We start from the raw sequence: 17433 nt of genomic DNA, 5'->3' as shown, positions 1-17433 counted from the left end.
AGATCCTTTATGTTTTAGGATTTATGTAAGTATTTAATAAAGTTTAAACATAATTTGGAATAAAAGGGACATAGTATTTTGGTACGTTTTAAATGAAATATATTAACTGTAATTATAAAAGAGTTTTAACTTGGAAAATCTTTTTAATAAATAAAATGAATTTAATTAATAAATGTAAACATAGGATTCTGATTTATTCTCCTTGTTTCTCAAGTAAAAGATTTTCCATGTTCCTTGAAACTCTCCCACGTAGTTGAGGAGAACATGGGTACCCAACCCTAAGTAAAACTCTCCTATAAAAGGAGAAGAGTTTTTGCTTTTCAAAACACACAACTGATCTTTGCAAAATATATCTTAAGAGCTTAAACGTTTTAAAAGAGAATCAGTTTTCAAAAGAGTGTCCCTTGAGTTCCTTATTACTTTAGGCTTTATTACGTACTAGAGTTTTATATCAAATTGTATTTTGGGTTTAAGGGTTGAGTGATCCTTAATTAACTTAGAGTTAAGTCAAAGAGAAACAGAGCGACTTAGAGTTAAGTCAAAGAGAAAAGGAGCGACTTAGAGTTAAGTCAAAGGGGATTGCTGTGGGGAACTCGTGTTCGAGAGGAACTCGAGTTAAATAGTGTATTTGTAATAGAGTTATTGCATTAATACAAAAGAGTAGTGAGGTTCTTCTTGATTATGGTTAAGAAGGTTCCTCCGTTTTATATCTTTTTTCGCTCATTGTTCTCAGTCTCTTTATTGTTAAAATTCCGCAAGAAACTTACCCAAGTTCCAAAAAACAATTCACCCCCCTCTTGTCAAGTGTTCCTACTGAACTATCAGTTACTTTAGTAAAAGTCACGGAATTTCGACACATTACAGAATTTCGACACATTAACTATAAAAATACGATTATTTTATTTTACGAGTATGCTTTCTTATATGGGTGAGTCAAAATTTATGAGTATGCTTTATTTTCATATTGGTGAGTCAAAATCAATTTCAAGGACATCTAGTTTAGCTAATACTTGTCCAATTAAAAGTAAAACATTGTTTTCGCTCCTATCTTTTGATTACGGGAAGCAACCTAATTGGCTAATTAATTAATTAATTATGCACTTCTTAGAATAATTACCAGTCACTGAGGCACTGACCCACTTTCAAGCTTGAAGCTTCTCTCCCACTTTCAAGTTTCAAGCTTGGAGCTTGTATTAGGAGTATCTTATCCAAAATACAAAATGCGATTATTTTCTCTCTACATTTTTCATTTAATAATTCTAGTTTTCTCTCTCCTCCTCATCACTCCCACCCAATCACATCTGACCACGTCAGCAATCCAGCTCCCATCCCAGTCACCAACCATCTCCGTCACAGACTTCGGCGCCGTCGGAAATGGGCGACAATACGACACAAGGGCGATCCAATCAGCAATCGACGCGTGCCCAATTCCAAAGACCTGTCACGTGGTATTCTCATCACCTGGCGCCTACCTAACAGCGACGATCCACCTCCGATCCGGCGTCTTATTGGTCGTTGAGGAAGGTGCGGTGATTTTAGGGGGGACTCAGCTAGAGGATTACCCTAAGGAGTCGGAGAAATGGTACGTTGTGTTGGCGGAGCAAGTGGATAACGTGGGGATCACAGGTGGTGGGGAGATCAACGGTCAGGGATTGGAGTTTGTGAAGAGGTTTGATGAAAAGAAGAATGTGATGGTAAGCTGGAATCAGACGGGAGCGTGTGCAGGGGATGAGTGTAGGCCACGGTTAGTGGGGTTTATTGGTTGCAAAAATATTAGCGTCTCCAATATCAACCTCATTGAGCCGGCTTATTGGTGGTGCGTTTCTTTCTCTCTTATACTTGATTAATGATTAAATGATTTTTTTTTTTTTGGTGCGAATGAGCCAAAAGGGCAATATAAATTATAAATGTGGGCGGGGAATTCGAAACATCATTGGTATGATTAAATGATTAATTGCCTCCTCTTCCCGTTAACAATACTTGTTTAGTCTAGGCCGATGAGCTCATATGAAAGTTCAGCTCAAATAACTACTTTTTCATATAAGCTTAAATGAGCTCTGCCCGATTAATCTCCTTGATTGGCAAGGTAAGCATATCAAGTGATATTTTCGTAAATAAATTATCAAAATATACAATCTAAATGTTGAGGAAGTCTTGGACTCAAGTGACTTGTGTCCATATGGACACAAGTGGCTTGTAATTGGTACCCGCTATTTGATATTGATACTAAGACTAGTATGGTATTGGTATACTAATATATTGCTAAGAAATACCAATACAAATTATTTGTGTTATTGGTACTGACATATGCTATGTTGGTATTAAAAATAATTGTATTTGAGTCACTTGTGTCTATATGGACACAAGCCACTTGAGGTTTAACAATCCTCCTAAATGTTTACATATACAACCTCTTTTTATATTAATTTTTTTTTTTTAAATATCAAATATATTGTACATCGCAATCTTTAGATTGTATATTTTTTTTATTACGGCAACTTTTGTGTAAGACCGCTTTATCGGGAAGACCATTTTGATTGTTTAACTAATTGGTTAACTAATTATTTTCATTGTTTAACTAATTATTTTTATTGTTTAACTAATTTGTTTAAGTGCTTAACTAATTAGTTCAAGTGTTTAACTAATAGATTTTATTGCTTAACTTATTTTTCCTCCGTCTTTTAATACACGCAACGTTTAGACTTTTTACACTATTCATATAATCTACTTTGACTATTCTTAGTGTTTTTTATATAAGATAAAACATAGTCATGTGAGATCTTGTTAGATTCGTCTCAATGTGTATTTTCAAAATATCAATTTTTTATAATTTTTGAATAAAGAGGATTTAAGATATAAATGACCAAAGTTGTGTATTGACATGCGTGAAAGTAACAAACGTTGCGAGTATTTAAAGACGGAGGAAGTATGACATCAAGGTGGTCTTTTGTGTAAGACCGCCTTATATAAAAGTTTGAATTTTTACTATAATTACGAAAATGCCACTTGATATGTCGATCAAGGGGATTGTTTTGAAATTTCTCAGCTTAAATAAGTTGTTCAAATTAGTATTTCAACTAGATTAGATCTCGTGCACGCACGGATTTTGATCATTTTTTTCACAAAATATTTAACTGATATAGTTATAACATTTTTAAAATACTCGTTTAAATTTATTCATCTAATATGCATATTTAAAATGCTAATATGATAATTTGACCAAAATATTAAGTGATATATTTTCCATTATTAATATAGAGATTTGACAAAATTATTACCAATTTACAATAATTATTATTACGTCGTATCTATTATTGCTATAATTTATAAACTAAATTTTGTTTCCATACATAAATAGTTTATAAAAAGAACATATACACTTTTTTTTTGAGAAAGTGGTTTTTGGCGGGAAAAAATCGCACTAGAAATTGACACGTGTCATTCCTGGTGTCTCTTTTAGTATATAGTAATAGATAACATCAAATAAGTTCATACTCTGCAGCTAGGCGCTAGTTATGAACTACTCCTTCTGTTCATTTTTACTCGCAACGTTTGTCACTTTCACGCATGTCAATGAACAACTTTGATCATTAATAAATTTAATTCTCTTTAAGCAAAAATTAAATTATAAAAAGTTAATATTTTGAAAATACACATTAAGACGAATCTAACAAGATCCCACATGACTATATTTTACCTTACGTGTAAATCACCAACAATGATCAAAGTGTAATATGTGAATAGTGTAGAAATTACAAACGTTGCGAGTGTTAAAAATGTGAGGAAGTATATGACAAAGGATATACTCCGTACTAGGCTACTAGCATGTCAATTATATTGCTCAAGTCTTTTAAACTTTTGAACTGAATGCAGCTTACACATAGTAGATTGTGATAATATTGGCATTCATGACGTGTCCATCTATGGGAACTTTAATTCGCCAAACAACGACGGGATTGACATTCAAGATTCTAACAACACAGTCATAAGCAGATGCCACATTGACACAGGCGATGATGCTATATGCCCAAAGACATACAATGGACCTCTTTATAACTTAACTGCTACTGATTGTTGGATCAGAACAAAATCTTCAGCAATCAAGCTCGGTAGTGCCAGCTCATTTGATTTTGTGCACTTATTGTTCGACAATATTACCATCTTCCAGTCTCATAGAGGCCTTGGACTTCAAATTCGCGATGGAGGTATTCACCAAATTCTTTGTCCCTTGCTGTATAATAATTCAGTTTTTTCAATTAATTTTAACGTGGGAGTTTGCATTTCTGCAGGGAACGTTAAAGACATAACCTTCTCCAACATAAACATCAGCACCAGATACTACGATCCCTCATGGTGGGGAAGAGCAGAGCCTATTTATATAACAACATGTCCACGGTACTCAAATGGGAAAGAAGGGTCAATTTCTGATATTCACTTCATCAACATTACATCAGTTTCTGAAAATGGAGTGTTTTTATCTGGTTCTAAAGGCGGTCTTATAAGGGATTTGAAGTTCAGCAATATCGATCTCACATACCGAAGATGGACCAACTATATTGGGGGGTTGGTAGATTACAGGCCTGGATGTTCAGGGCTTGTTAATCATAATATGGCAGGGATCATTATGGAATACATAGATGGTTTTCAAGTTGAAAATTTCAACATGAGATGGTCTGAACAAAAATCAGTTGGATGGGATAATCCCTTGGATTTTAGGCCTTCCACTGTCAATAACATTTCCTTTGTAAATTTTCATTCTAGTTTCTATCACCACCACTCCATTTGAAGGGAATTTATCATTCTTGCTTCCCTAGTTAAGGAAGTAAAGTACAGAAAATTTGCATAATGTTGATAATTTTTGCTGCTTATGGTTGTATATTGATGTTTGTAAACAAGAAAATCTATCTTAATCTGTATTGATTGTTTGGCCAATCATAATGGATATTTTCTTGTCAACATCATTGTTGTTTGAACATCTCATTGGTAATGGAATGTTGGAAATAGCTCATATTTGGGATAGAGTTACATTATCAACATAAGAATGAGATGTTTTTTGTCATTCTAAAGGAACATTTCAAGGGCGTTTTAAAAATACATTTAAGGACTTTTTTTTTTTGTCATTCTAAAGGAACATTCAAGGGCGTTTTGAGAACACATTTTGATGTGATATGCTTTTCATAGTTCCTCGGAAGAATCTAAAATGCTAAAAACATTAAAGCAATCCGCCATTGTTGCTAAACACATACTTTCTCTCTCCTCCTCCACAAAATCCTTCACCCGCCATCTTTCAATCAAAACATTCCCGCCACTTCAATCAAAGTTAAGTGCCCTATGCTCCAACGGTCAATTGCAGGATGCCCTGCTAGAAATGGCGGTTCAAGGTCTAGAAATCAAGTTTGAAGGGTACGATACCATCTTAAACGAATGTGTGAACAGAAAAGCCCTTAGAGAAGGTCAAAGAGTACATACCCACATGATTAAAACTCAGTATTTTCCGCCATTGTACCTCAGAACTCGGCTGGTTATCTTGTATTGTAAGTGTGATTGTTTGGATGATGCACGCCATGTGTTCGATGAAATGCCGGAACGAAATGTGGTTTCTTGGACTGCCATGATTTCGGGATATTCACAAAATGGGTTTTCCTCCGAGGCCTTGAGTCTCTTTGTACAGATGTTAAGATCAGGTACTCTTTTCTTTTTGAAATTGTGACAATAAAATTTTCTTCCACTGTGGAGCCCAAAATGAAGTGTCCCAGTGTCATACCCATGAGTGTCGAGGATCTGATATAGATACTTCGAGTGAATGAGGAGCCGAATACACAATAAATATTACTTTTGAGTAACAATGTACTCTGTAGTTGACTTGCAACTAGCTTGTCATTAAAGTTTTCTATTAAATTTTGCTTTCACTGTGAGGTCCATGAGTGTCGAAGTGGTACACTTCTACGGGTTCATTGTTGATTAATGTTGATATTTGTGCTGATTATTGATGTTAAAGGAAGTGTTGAAGGCTTGAAGCTTTTGAACAACTAAATGGATGTTTAGTGAGTAGGGCATACTCAGAGTTCCTAATTCCTACAACAAAGAAGTAAAAACAGTTTATTTTTGAGTTTTTGATACGTTCTATACTACTGTTGGATTGTTGCTTTGAATTTTGCATCTTGGGAAATACGTAGTCTGTTTTTTCTCTTTTACTTGTGCAACTACCACTCTGTAAGTGCTGATAAAACTAGAAATATCTTGCAGGTACAGAACCAAATGAGTTTACTTTGGCAACTACACTCCCTTGTTGTACAGGTGATTGTGGGCTTGATTATGGAAGACAGATTCACTCTGTTATAATAAGGTATAATTATGAGTCTCATGTATTTGTTGGGAGCTCACTTCTTGACATGTATGCGAAAGCTGGAAAAATCCATGAAGCTCAAAGAGTTTTTGATGGTTTAGTTGAGAGAGATGTTGTCTCCTGTACTGCGATGATAGCAGGGTATGCTCAATTGGGTTTTGATGTAGAGGCAGTTGAATTGTTCCGTAGGCTACTGAAGGAAGGGATGAGTTCAAATTATGTTACTTATACTAGTCTCCTGACTGCACTTTCTGGACTTGCTGCTCTAGATCAAGGCAAGCAAGTTCATAATCATATTTTGAGACGTGAACTTGTGTCTTATGTAGTTCTGCAGAACTCAATGATTGATATGTATGCAAAATGTGGAAACCTCATGTATGCAAGAAGGGTTTTTGATAGAATTCCTGAGAGAAGTGTCATCTCATGGAATGCCATGCTTGTGGGGTATAGTAAACATGGGATGGGGTCAAATGTGATTGAGCTTTTCAAATTAATGAGAGCAGAAGGCAAAGTCAAACCTGATAGTGTAACTTTCTTAGCTGTTTTATCTGGATGCAGTCATGGTGGAATGGAAGATACTGGACTGGGAATTTTTGATGAGATGGTGGCACAAAAAGATGGGTTTATGCCAAACATAGAGCATTATGGTTGTGTTGTAGATTTACTTGGGCGTTCTGGGCGATTAGAGCAGGCTCTAAAGTTTATTGATGAGATGCCATATAAACCAACAGCTGCTATTTGGGGATCGCTTTTAGGCGCATGCAAGGTTCACTCAAATATAGATGTTGGAGAATATGTGGGTAGTAAACTTGTGGAAATAGAGCCTGAAAATGCTGGAAATTATGTAATTTTATCTAATTTATATGCCTCTGCAGGGAGATGGGAAGAGGTAAGAAATTTGAGAGAATTGATGAAAGAAAAGGCTGTGAGTAAGGAACCAGGAAGGAGCTGGATTGAGATTGATCAAACTCTTCATACTTTCCATGCTAGCGATCGGTCACATCCTAGGAAGGATGAGGTTCAAATGAAAGTAAAGGAATTGTTAGTACGATTAAAGGAAGCTGGTTATGAACCTGATCTTAGTTGTGTCTTATATGATGTTGAAGACGAACAAAAGGAGAAGATACTCATGGGACATAGTGAAAAGCTGGCTTTAGCATTTGGACTTCTAAGTACTTGTGAAGGATCCCCACTTAGAGTAATAAAAAACCTTAGAATCTGTGTTGATTGCCACAATTTTGCCAAATTCATCTCAAAGCTCTATGGAAGACAAGTCTCTATAAGGGATAAAAACCGCTTCCATCATATTAAAGGCGGTGTCTGTTCTTGTGGGGATTATTGGTGATGTCCTGATAGCATTATTGGTGGAAATCACTTTATTTCCCATTATGTTGTTTGAAGAGCAACATTATGCTGAATTTCAATACAAAATTATCTCTAGATTGACACAATACATGGCAATGATGTGGGAATCAAAACATGTTTTTTATCAGTGAAAATTTCACTGGATATCATTTGATCGATCAACTAGAGGTTACTGCCTTGGTCTGCCTGGACTTATTCATTGTGTATTGGAGTTTGGACTCTGAGTTATTGGAAATAGCCTCTCTGTTATAGTAGGGGTAACTGGAAATCCCGCCCCCTTCCTTGAGCATTTAACTAGCTGATGGAACATGATGTTTTATCCAGTCTTGGAACTCCATCTGAGTTGGGGGAAGAAGTGTTTTGGGAGGATTTGAAAGTTAACCAAGGGCTCCAAAAAAGCAAGCGATTTCTTGGTAGAGTTAAGATTATCAATTAGAGCAGGAATTACTGCAATACTGTTTCTGAAATATGATTCAAGGGTTACTGCTAAAAAGTTTTGACGCGCAATTTAGAAGGTGGACCATGGTGCACCTTAAGAACATTAGTATATAATTAAAAGAACATCTGGTTACGTAAAAAGAACATGGACATATATTTTTTTATATTTTTAATAAATTGTGATTTTTTATAACAAAAAAGTAAAACATTATATTGCATGTTCTTTTGTCGTAGTGTCATGTTCTTTTGTTTATGTACATGTGTTCTTTTGGTGCACATGGTGCATCATGCTCTATGTGCACCATGGTCCATAGTCCACGGATTGAGTCTTATGGCCCGTGCAAGGCACAGATTGTACATACGACATAGGGAAACATATTAAACCAGAAAGTATTAAATTACATATTATAATAACATTCCGTTGTGTTAAATGTTACGGAATAGTAATGTTGTATCATGCTTTTCACATACGTAAATTTTGCAATCTATACTAATATATTAAAAGGCGTTCCTAAGAACGTATACATGTCACGTATATCAATTCATATTACGCCACGTCACCACTAATCAACATCGTGACATGTTATTGACAACTAAAAAACATGTAACAAGGATTGAACACTAGACCTCTTTGTACACTTCCTACCATCTTAACCAACTACAGCTTACGTTATATTCTTCTATATAAACATATATATTCTTTTTACAATAAATAACAAAGTGAATGCAAAAAGAAAAGGGAATGATTACTTCATTTATAAATGTGCAATTATAAGCCTCAAAAATAAAAATTAAGCTCGGGGTAATTGAATGTAATAATAAGTAAGAGAGGAAACATTGGCAGTGGTTGGGTAATTATAAAACAATATACATTTACCCCTCAGATATTCTCCTTGCATGTGAGGAGAAAATGTGATAGGGACCACTAATGGGTATAAAAATTCTCTTGGGTGTACGATGCACTAATAATTTTCAGAGTAATTAATCAACTAATGATGAAGAAAAGGATTCGACTTTGTTTTGATTTTTGGATACGGGGTTTTAGCTTAGGAAGTTTGCTAATCGACCGCTAATCTTGTGTCACTCCCGTAATTATATGACTACGCCATCTATATGGGCACATATTTACAACAAATAAATCCGAATAAAAGTCAAAACCCGGGACAACGCCCGAGCCACACACTAGTTTAAACCTATTCTATGCATGGAGTATTTAATATTTTACAATCACTAAATCATTTATACCTGTTAATGCTAAACTACTACGATTTGTCGATACATGGTAGACACACTTAGACACCTAGTAGACACATGGAGTATTTACCATTATTTTACAACACTCACCTAGTAGACACATGGAGTGTTTTACAATCATGATCAAACAACAAACTGAGCATGCAAATTAGGTCCGTAACATCACATAAAGATATAGAACTTGAATGAGAAAATTCAAACTCCCACAAACAGCAATATCATGACCACCAACCAATGGACGATTAACCCAAACTCAAATCACATTATTAAAGAATCAAGGTTTGTCTAATGATAACTGGATATCAATTCGTTGTGGTACGTGAAACACGTACCAAAACATAGTGCCCCACCTAGTTTAGTTGAGCTAGTCCAAGGATAAAAAGTATATATAGCACTATACCACGTACCATTGGCACATTCTATGAACTTGTGGTTAATAGCAAATTAGGTGCATCAAATCTAACAATATTAGCTAAGAAGAAAAACCCCCTAGTGGTGAAGAAGATATGGGTACCTAAGAAACAACAGACTCAAACTAACGTTGTTTCTCTGGTCACCCCTATGCATCAAACTATTTCTCACCACTCAGGTGCTGATGCTGGTTGGAAGGTGGTCACAAAGAAGTCCAAAAACAAAGGTGTTCTTGCTACTGGTAATCACTTTGGCGTTCTGGATGAGGTGGAATCTGAAAAGGAAGATGATGAGAACAGTGTAGAGAGATTAGAGGAGGAGGATATCCCTCCACCCCCTAATCTGATATGATTAGTATCTGCACATGGAACATTAGAGGGCTTAATGACCCCTCTAAGGTTACTGAGGTGAGAAGGGTGGTCAACACTCATAATATTAAAGTCATTGCCATTCTAGAAACAAGAGTGAAAAGTGGGAAGTATACTGCAGTGCTGAATAAGTTTGGTAGGCAGTGGAGTTGGGATAATAATTACAGTTGTAGTGATAATGGGAGGATTTGGATTGGTTGGATACCTGGTTCAGTCACAATCAAAGTCAAGCACACTCATGAACAATACATTTATTGTGCAGTTCATAACCAGAAAGGGGATTTTGAATTCTTTTTTACTGCCATTTATGGTTTACACACCATTCAAGATAGGAAGAAGTTGTGGGATGAGTTGAGAGCTCTTAATGCTAGTATTGGTAATGTTCCTTGGATTCTTTCTGGTGATTTTAACACCATGCTTGGTATCCATGATAGAGTCAATGGAGCTCCTGTGACCTTGGCAGAAATCAAGGATTTTTCAGATGTTGTTGATCAATGCCTTCTCTCTGAACTCAAGAGTAGTGGGCATTTTTTCTCTTGGCACAAAGGTGGTGATGGAAACAAAACTGCTAGCAGAATTGATAGGTGTTTGGGTAATGCTGAATGGATGAGCCAGAAAGGAGCAGTTTACACAGAATACTTGAATCCTGGGTTATCAGATCACAGTCCTATCTTAATCACTTGTCTTGCTGAAGAGAAAGGAGGTGGGAGGCCATTTAAATTTCTTAATTACTTAGCTAACCATGTTGAGTTTATGCCAGCTGTTGAGTGTTGTTGGAAGCAGGATTGTAAGGGGACTGCCATATTTTCAGTTTGGTCCAGGTTGAAGCTTATTAAAAATAAGCTTAAGAAAATTGACCATAGAGATTTCCAGGGGATCCATGATAGGATTGAACAAGCTAGACAACAACTGGAGGTTGTTCAAGCCCAACTCCAATGTCAAGTTGCTGATTCATCTCTTCTGGTGCAAGAGCAAGAATGTTCTGCTACTCTCAGGAAATGGCTAAAACTTGAATAATCTTCTTTAAAACAGAAAGTCAGGCTTCATTGGCTTCAGCAAGGAGATGGGAATCACAAGTATTTTTTTGCTGCAGTCAAGGAGAGACAAAGAGTAAATAGAATCTCAATGCTGATGGACTCTCAGAACAATAAGATGGCGAGGCCAAATGACATCCAAAATGAAATTCTTCAATTCTACAAGTCCCTTCTAGGGGATTGTGCTACTCAAATCCCCATGGTGGACATACCTACAGTAAGGAAAGGTCCTACTCTTTTTCTTGATGAAAGGAATATGCTATGCCAGCCTGTTACAGATAGTGAAATTGAGGTTGCCCTTGCTGGTATTGATGATACTAAGGCCCCTGGGATTGATGGTCTAAATGCTGTTTTTTTTCAAAAAAGCATGGCCAGTTATCAAGCATGATATGTGTGCTGCAATTAAAGATTTCTTTGTTCATACACATCTGCTGAAACAGGTAAACTGTACTGTTGTTACTCTTGTTACCAAAGTGGCTAACCCCTCTAAGGTAAAAGAGTTCAGACCAATTGCTTGTTGTACTGTGGTGTATAAAATGATTTCCAAGATTCTAACCTCTAGACTTCAGAATGTGGTGGGAGGTGTAGTAAGTGAATGCCAAGCTGGGTTCATTCCAGGGAGGCACATTTCAGACAACATCCTCTTAGCTACAGAATTAGTTAAAGGTTATAACAGGAAACATCTTTCTCCTAGATGTATGATAAAGGTTGATTTGAGGAAGGCTTATGACTCTATTGAGTGGGAGTTTCTTAGGAATGTGATGACAGAAATGGGATTTCCCTCCCAATTTCTAGATTGGATCTTTGCCTGTATTACCACAGTCTCTTATAGCATTCTTATCAATGGTAGTCCATGCCCTCCTTTCCCTGCTAAGAAAGGACTAAGACAAGGAGACCCTTTGTCTCCTTACTTATTTGCTATTGGCATGGAGTATTTGTCTAGGAATATGCAGCAGCTTAAAAATGATCCTAACTTCAAATTCCACCCAAGATGTAAGAGATTAGACATCACTCACATGATGTTTGCTGATGATCTACTTATGTTTTGTAGAGGTGATCTGGTTTCAGCTTCAATCTTATTTCAGAAATTTCAGTCTTTCTGTTGTTCCTAGGTTTTGGTTGATGACACACACATATTGCAAACTTCCTGATTATGGTTGCTAATGACTTTGGACAGGTAAATGCCCAAGTTTCTATTAGGATAGGAACTTGAATCAGATTGTGAAGTTCCTGATGTACACTTGGAACAGCCACTGGAGTTCCTGAGCTGGAAGTTGTATCTGTTCCAGTTTGAAGTCACAAGAGGAGCAACACAGTTACATATCAAGAGTTCTACATGCTCACAAGAACTATTACAGACTCATGGCCACGAGTTCCTTTGTTAGACAGAGAGGAACTCATCATTGTTCCAGAGCTGGAACGTCTGAAGCTTCTGAGTTGCAAGTTCCAGACAAAAGGAAGACATAAAAGTCTAGGTAGTCTACTGTACTTAGAATTTTATGTAAATATTAATTTTGCAAAAGATATAAAGGGTACTCAAGGAACTTGTGATTTAATTAGGCCATTTATTTTACTGGAAGAAATTTTTATGAAAACATGTAATTAAATAAAAATAAGTTTTTAATATAAAATAGATTTACGTTTTATGTTATTTTATCAAAACTTATTTTCCTAAAAATTTGCCACAGTTTTTGTAAACAAATAAAATCTGTTGAAGAAAATCTTTTAGGGTTTGATTGAGTCAAACCACTAACTGCCTTGTTGCTGAAACGTGGGAAGTGGTCTTCCCCTTGTTCCTCAAGTCAAGGGACGTGAAGAACAAAGCACTGGTAGTTGGCAGTTGAGGTTTTGAAGGGAACTAACCCTAGGGATAAATCTATAAAAGGGCAAGTATGTTTTCTGAGAAAATACACAAACATTCTAAGAGTTCTTGCTTTCCTAAAAACGTATTGTCAAAGATTTTCTAAAACATTTTGTGTCCTAGTTAATTCAAAGTTCCTAAGTTCCCTATATCCACACATAAGCATTATTAATATCTAGAGTTATCCAAACACGAATTGTATTTTGTATTAGTGAGGATAGAGTTATCCTGTTTAGACTTAGAGTTTAAGTCTGAGAGAGAGAAGTAAAAGAGTTGTAATCAGAGTAGATTACTGTGAGGAACACGAGTTTGAGAGGAACTTGTGTTTGAGAGATTATTGTAATCGAGGTATTACTATAATAAAAGGAATTCTCTTCTTGATTAGTGTCAAGAAGTTTACACAATTATTGTTATTGTCTTTTCTATTCTCAGATCCTTGATTATTTCTAAGTTCCGCAAGAAACTTTGTCAAAGTTCCAATTACAATTCACCCCCCCCTCTTGTGCGTGTTCCTACTGGAATAACAGTTGGTATCAGAGCCAGTACTCACTGAAAACACAGGAAACCCTGTTTGAGTCAAGTTCCTGATAGTATGAACTCACAAGAGAAACTGGAAGAAGGTTACTCGACACAAAGGCCACCTATGTTCAATGGCAAGTTCTACTCATACTGGAAGAACAGAATGGAGATATTCATCAAAGCTGAAAATTACCAAGTTTGGCGTGTAATTGAAGTTGGAGACTTCGAGGTAACAAAGACCAATGCTGAAAACGAGGTAGTTCCTAAACCAATGTCTGAATTTTCTAAAGAAGACTTTGATAAATATGAGATGAATGCTATGGCTGTCAAAATCTTGCATTGTGGATTTGGACCTCATGAACACAACAGGGTCATGGGGTGCAAGAACGCAAAACAGATTTGGGAATTACTACAAGTAACCCACGAAGGAACTAATGAAGTTAAGCGTTCCAAAATTGACCTTTTGATGTCTAAATATGAAAGATTTGAAATGCTTCCAAAAGAAACTATTCAAGAAATGTTCACTAGATTTACTAACATAACCAATGAATTAGTTTCTCTTGGTAGAATCATTCCCACTGATGAACAGGTAAGAAAAATACTAAGAAGCATGCCACAAGATGATCGTTGGAGAACAAAGGTCACTGCACTATTTGAGACCAAGGACTTTACCAAGTTCAATATTGAACAACTTGCTGGTTCCTTGATGACACATGAATTGCATCTTGGAGCTGCTGTTCCTGAGAGCTCTAGAAATCGAGGACTCGCTCTAAAAGCTGAGGAACTCGACGAATCTGAATCAGATGAAGAAGAGGCTGCCATGCTGGTTAGAAGAATGAGAAAGCTCTACAGGAACTTCAAACCAGGAAACCAGAAAGGAAGGAACTTTGCTAAGAAAATCACTAGTTCCAAAACTGAGCAAGGTTGCTTCAAATGTGGAGAAACTGATCATCAAATTCGTGAATGCCCTCTGTGGGAGAACGACAAAACCAGAGGAAAAGGGAAGGAACAGGTCAAAGATCGCTATAACAAGTCTACCTTCAACAGGCCAAACTTCAAGAAGGCCATGATAGCTGCATGGGGCGAAGCAACAGACTCAGAAGACGATGAGGAACAACCAAATGAAGAAACTGCAAATCTCTGCCTTATGGCAAGAACAGAAGGAACTGATCAAGCTCCATCAGAATAAGTAAGTTCCTCCACTCTTCAGTGCCTCTCAAAGTCAAAACTAATTGAACTGTTGCTAGAAACTCTAGATGATTACAAAAAGCTAAGTATGTTAAAAGCACAAAGTGATAGAGCCTTGGAACTCAGTAAAGACCACATAAATTATTTGAACAATATTAGATCTGATGTTCAAGGCAGGTTCTTTGAATTGCTAGATAGAAATACCTCTATTAATGAGTCATTCGAGAAAATTAGGAATGAAAACATCCTTCTACAAGTAAAACTCAGTCAATATAAGATGTTTAATCTAAGTTTAGACCCTACAAAATCCCTGGAAATCAACATGGGAGTATTTAACATTGACTTAGAAAGATTAAACAAAGACCTGATCACCACAAAAGAACAGAAAGAGAAACTAGAGAGGGAACTAGCCATGGCAAGGGCACAGAGACAACCACCTAAAGTTACTCCCAAATGGATTGAGAATGCTCAATCGAAGAGAACAGAAGGATTGGGTTTTAATCATAAAACTAGTCATATGAAAAAGTATGCGGATCTTCCAAGTGTGAAAGTTTGTTTCTCATGTGGAAGTGGAAGCCATGTAAGTACTGAGTGTTCCAAGATGAAGGAACAGGATCAAAGAAACATAAATTATGTAAAGCAAAAATGGGTTAAGAAGTCAAAAGTTGTAGTTGAAAAGGAACTCGAGGAAACCCGAGTTCCTATAACTAACCTTTAATCTCTTTACAGGTTCTAGTGAAGGGGAACAACTCGTGGTATCTCGACAGCGTGTGTTCCAAACACATGACAGGAGACAAATCTAAATTCCTCTCACTAGAAGCCTACAATGGAGGAACTGTGACCTTTGGAGACAACATGAAAGGAGAAATTGTTGGAATTGGAAAAGTTGGAAGGTCAAGTTCCTATGCCATTGAAAATGTATTTTTAGTCGTGGGTTTAATGCACAGTCTACTAAGCATTTCTCAATTTTGCGACAAAGGAAACTCTGTAAGTTTTACTTCTGAAAATTGTCAAATCATCAATAATAACACTGGGAAGGTTATTTTGGAAGGAACTCGTAAAGGGAACACATATTCTGTGGATCTCAATACAGTTCCCAGGAACAATTTAACCTGCCTCGGTGCCTTTGAAGAAGATTCCCTACTATGGCACAGGAGGTTTGGACATGCTAGTTTCTCCCTGCTTGACAAACTAAGATCAAAGGAACTGGTTCGAGGACTCCCCTCAATCAAGTTCCTAACTGATAAAGTGTGTGATGCATGTGCAAAAGGCAAGCATGTCCGAAGTTCCTTTAAGCCTAAGAAATTGGTAAGCACCACAAAACCATTGGAACTCATCCATATGGACTTATGTGGCCCAATGAGAATTCAAAGCAGAAGTGGGAAAAAATATGTATTAGTTATTGTTGATGATTACTCTCGCTTTACTTGGGTCATATTTCTAACAAGCAAAGATGAAATGTTTGATGAGTTTGTTGCATTTTCAAAGAAAATTCAGAAAACTACAGGTCATCAACTGATCCATATAAGATCTGATCATGGAACAGAATTTGAAAATTACAAATTCGATGAATACTGCAAGGAACAAGGTATGGACCATAATTTCTCAGCTCCCAGAACTCCACAACAAAATGGAGTTGTTGAGAGGAAAAATAGAACCTTAGAGGACATGGCAAGAACCATGTTAATAGCCAGTTCCCTGCCTAGGAACTTCTGGGCTGAAGCAGTCAATACAGCTTGTTATATTATAAATAGAGTTATGATTCGAGCAATCCTAAACAAAACCCCCTATGAGCTACTAAAAGGTATAAAACCCAACATCTCTTACATTAGAGCCTTTCGTAGAAAATGTTTTGTCCACAACAATGGAAAAAGGAACTTGGGGAAGTTTGATGAAAGAAGCGATGAGGCAGTGTTCCTAGGATATGCCTTAAATAGCAAAGCTTACAGAGTTTATAACAAAAGGTCTATGTGTGTTGAGGAAAGTGTACATATAATATTTGATGAATCTAACAAAACTGATATAGTACAGGAACAAGAACATTTCGAGATTGGTTTATCTCGTGCTGCAGAAAATGATGAGGAGTTCCAACCAAGCAAACACACAGCCAGAGGAACTGCTCAACAAAATCAAGAAGTTCCCGTACTAGTGGAACACGAAGAAATCCAATAAGATCCAGAAACAACACCAGAACCAGAGGAACCCCACAATGATCAACAGGGAACTCAGGCCATAGAAGGAACTGACGAAAATGCCACAACACCAGTAGCTCAGTTTCAACCTAAACCTTGGAAGCATCAAAAGTCTCACCCAATGGAACTCATTATGAGTGACATCAGAAAAGGAACTCAGACAAGGTCACAGCTAAGGAACTTTTGTGCATTCCACGCGTTCCTCTCCATATTTGAGCCAAGAAATCACATTGAGGCTCTGGAGGATGCTGACTGGATCATAGCCATGCAAGAAGAATTAAATGAATTCAAAAGAAACAAGGTATGGCACTTGGAACCAAAACCATAGCACCAGAAGGTGATAGGGCTGAAATGGGTGTTCCAGAACAAGAAAGATGAACATGCAACAATCATAAGGAACAAGGCAAGGTTAGTGGTCAAAGTTTATAACCAATAGGAAGGTATTGACTTTGAAGAA

General features: G+C 36.7%; 3 protein-coding genes across 3 annotated transcripts; all 3 read left to right on the top strand.

The window, feature by feature from the left end:
• The first annotated feature begins 914 nt into the window (after positions 1–914).
• LOC110799379 (uncharacterized) lies at positions 915–5008 on the top strand. Its single transcript, XM_022004632.2, has 3 exons — positions 915–1816; positions 3874–4205; positions 4290–5008. The coding sequence occupies exons 1-3, from the start codon at positions 1221–1223 to the stop codon at positions 4784–4786; spliced, it is 1425 nt and encodes a 474-aa protein (XP_021860324.1). The 5' UTR covers positions 915–1220; the 3' UTR covers positions 4787–5008.
• A 125-nt stretch (positions 5009–5133) lies between these two features.
• LOC110799378 (putative pentatricopeptide repeat-containing protein At3g13770, mitochondrial) lies at positions 5134–8519 on the top strand. The gene is made up of 2 exons (XM_022004631.2): positions 5134–5684; positions 6247–8519. The coding sequence occupies exons 1-2, from the start codon at positions 5201–5203 to the stop codon at positions 7689–7691; spliced, it is 1929 nt and encodes a 642-aa protein (XP_021860323.1). The 5' UTR covers positions 5134–5200; the 3' UTR covers positions 7692–8519.
• A 1642-nt stretch (positions 8520–10161) lies between these two features.
• LOC110799377 (uncharacterized) lies at positions 10162–11199 on the top strand. The gene has a single exon (XM_022004630.1). The coding sequence runs from the start codon at positions 10162–10164 to the stop codon at positions 11197–11199; it is 1038 nt and encodes a 345-aa protein (XP_021860322.1).
• The last annotated feature ends 6234 nt before the right edge of the window (positions 11200–17433 follow it).

This window comes from Spinacia oleracea, chromosome 3 (assembly GCF_020520425.1).
Source record: "Spinacia oleracea cultivar Varoflay chromosome 3, BTI_SOV_V1, whole genome shotgun sequence".
NCBI classification, from domain to species: Eukaryota; Viridiplantae; Streptophyta; class Magnoliopsida; order Caryophyllales; family Amaranthaceae; genus Spinacia; species Spinacia oleracea.
The sequence above is the reverse complement of the archived record's forward strand: the minus strand, read 5'-3'. Positions and strand labels throughout refer to the sequence as shown.

What these genes read in the sequence shown, in the direction of transcription:
- LOC110799379 (XM_022004632.2), top strand. Translation starts at nt 1,221, where the DNA reads ATGCGATTATTTTCTCTCTACATTTTTCATTTAATAATTCTAGTTTTC. An exon ending in ATTGAGCCGGCTTATTGGTG is followed by an intron (nt 1,817 to 3,873) that starts GTGCGTTTCTTT and finishes AACTGAATGCAG; the next exon opens with CTTACACATAGTAGATTGTG. An exon ending in ACTTCAAATTCGCGATGGAG is followed by an intron (nt 4,206 to 4,289) that starts GTATTCACCAAA and finishes GCATTTCTGCAG; the next exon opens with GGAACGTTAAAGACATAACC.
- LOC110799377 (XM_022004630.1), top strand. Translation starts at nt 10,162, where the DNA reads ATGATTAGTATCTGCACATGGAACATTAGAGGGCTTAATGACCCCTCT.
- LOC110799378 (XM_022004631.2), top strand. Translation starts at nt 5,201, where the DNA reads ATGCTAAAAACATTAAAGCAATCCGCCATTGTTGCTAAACACATACTT. An exon ending in TGTACAGATGTTAAGATCAG is followed by an intron (nt 5,685 to 6,246) that starts GTACTCTTTTCT and finishes AATATCTTGCAG; the next exon opens with GTACAGAACCAAATGAGTTT.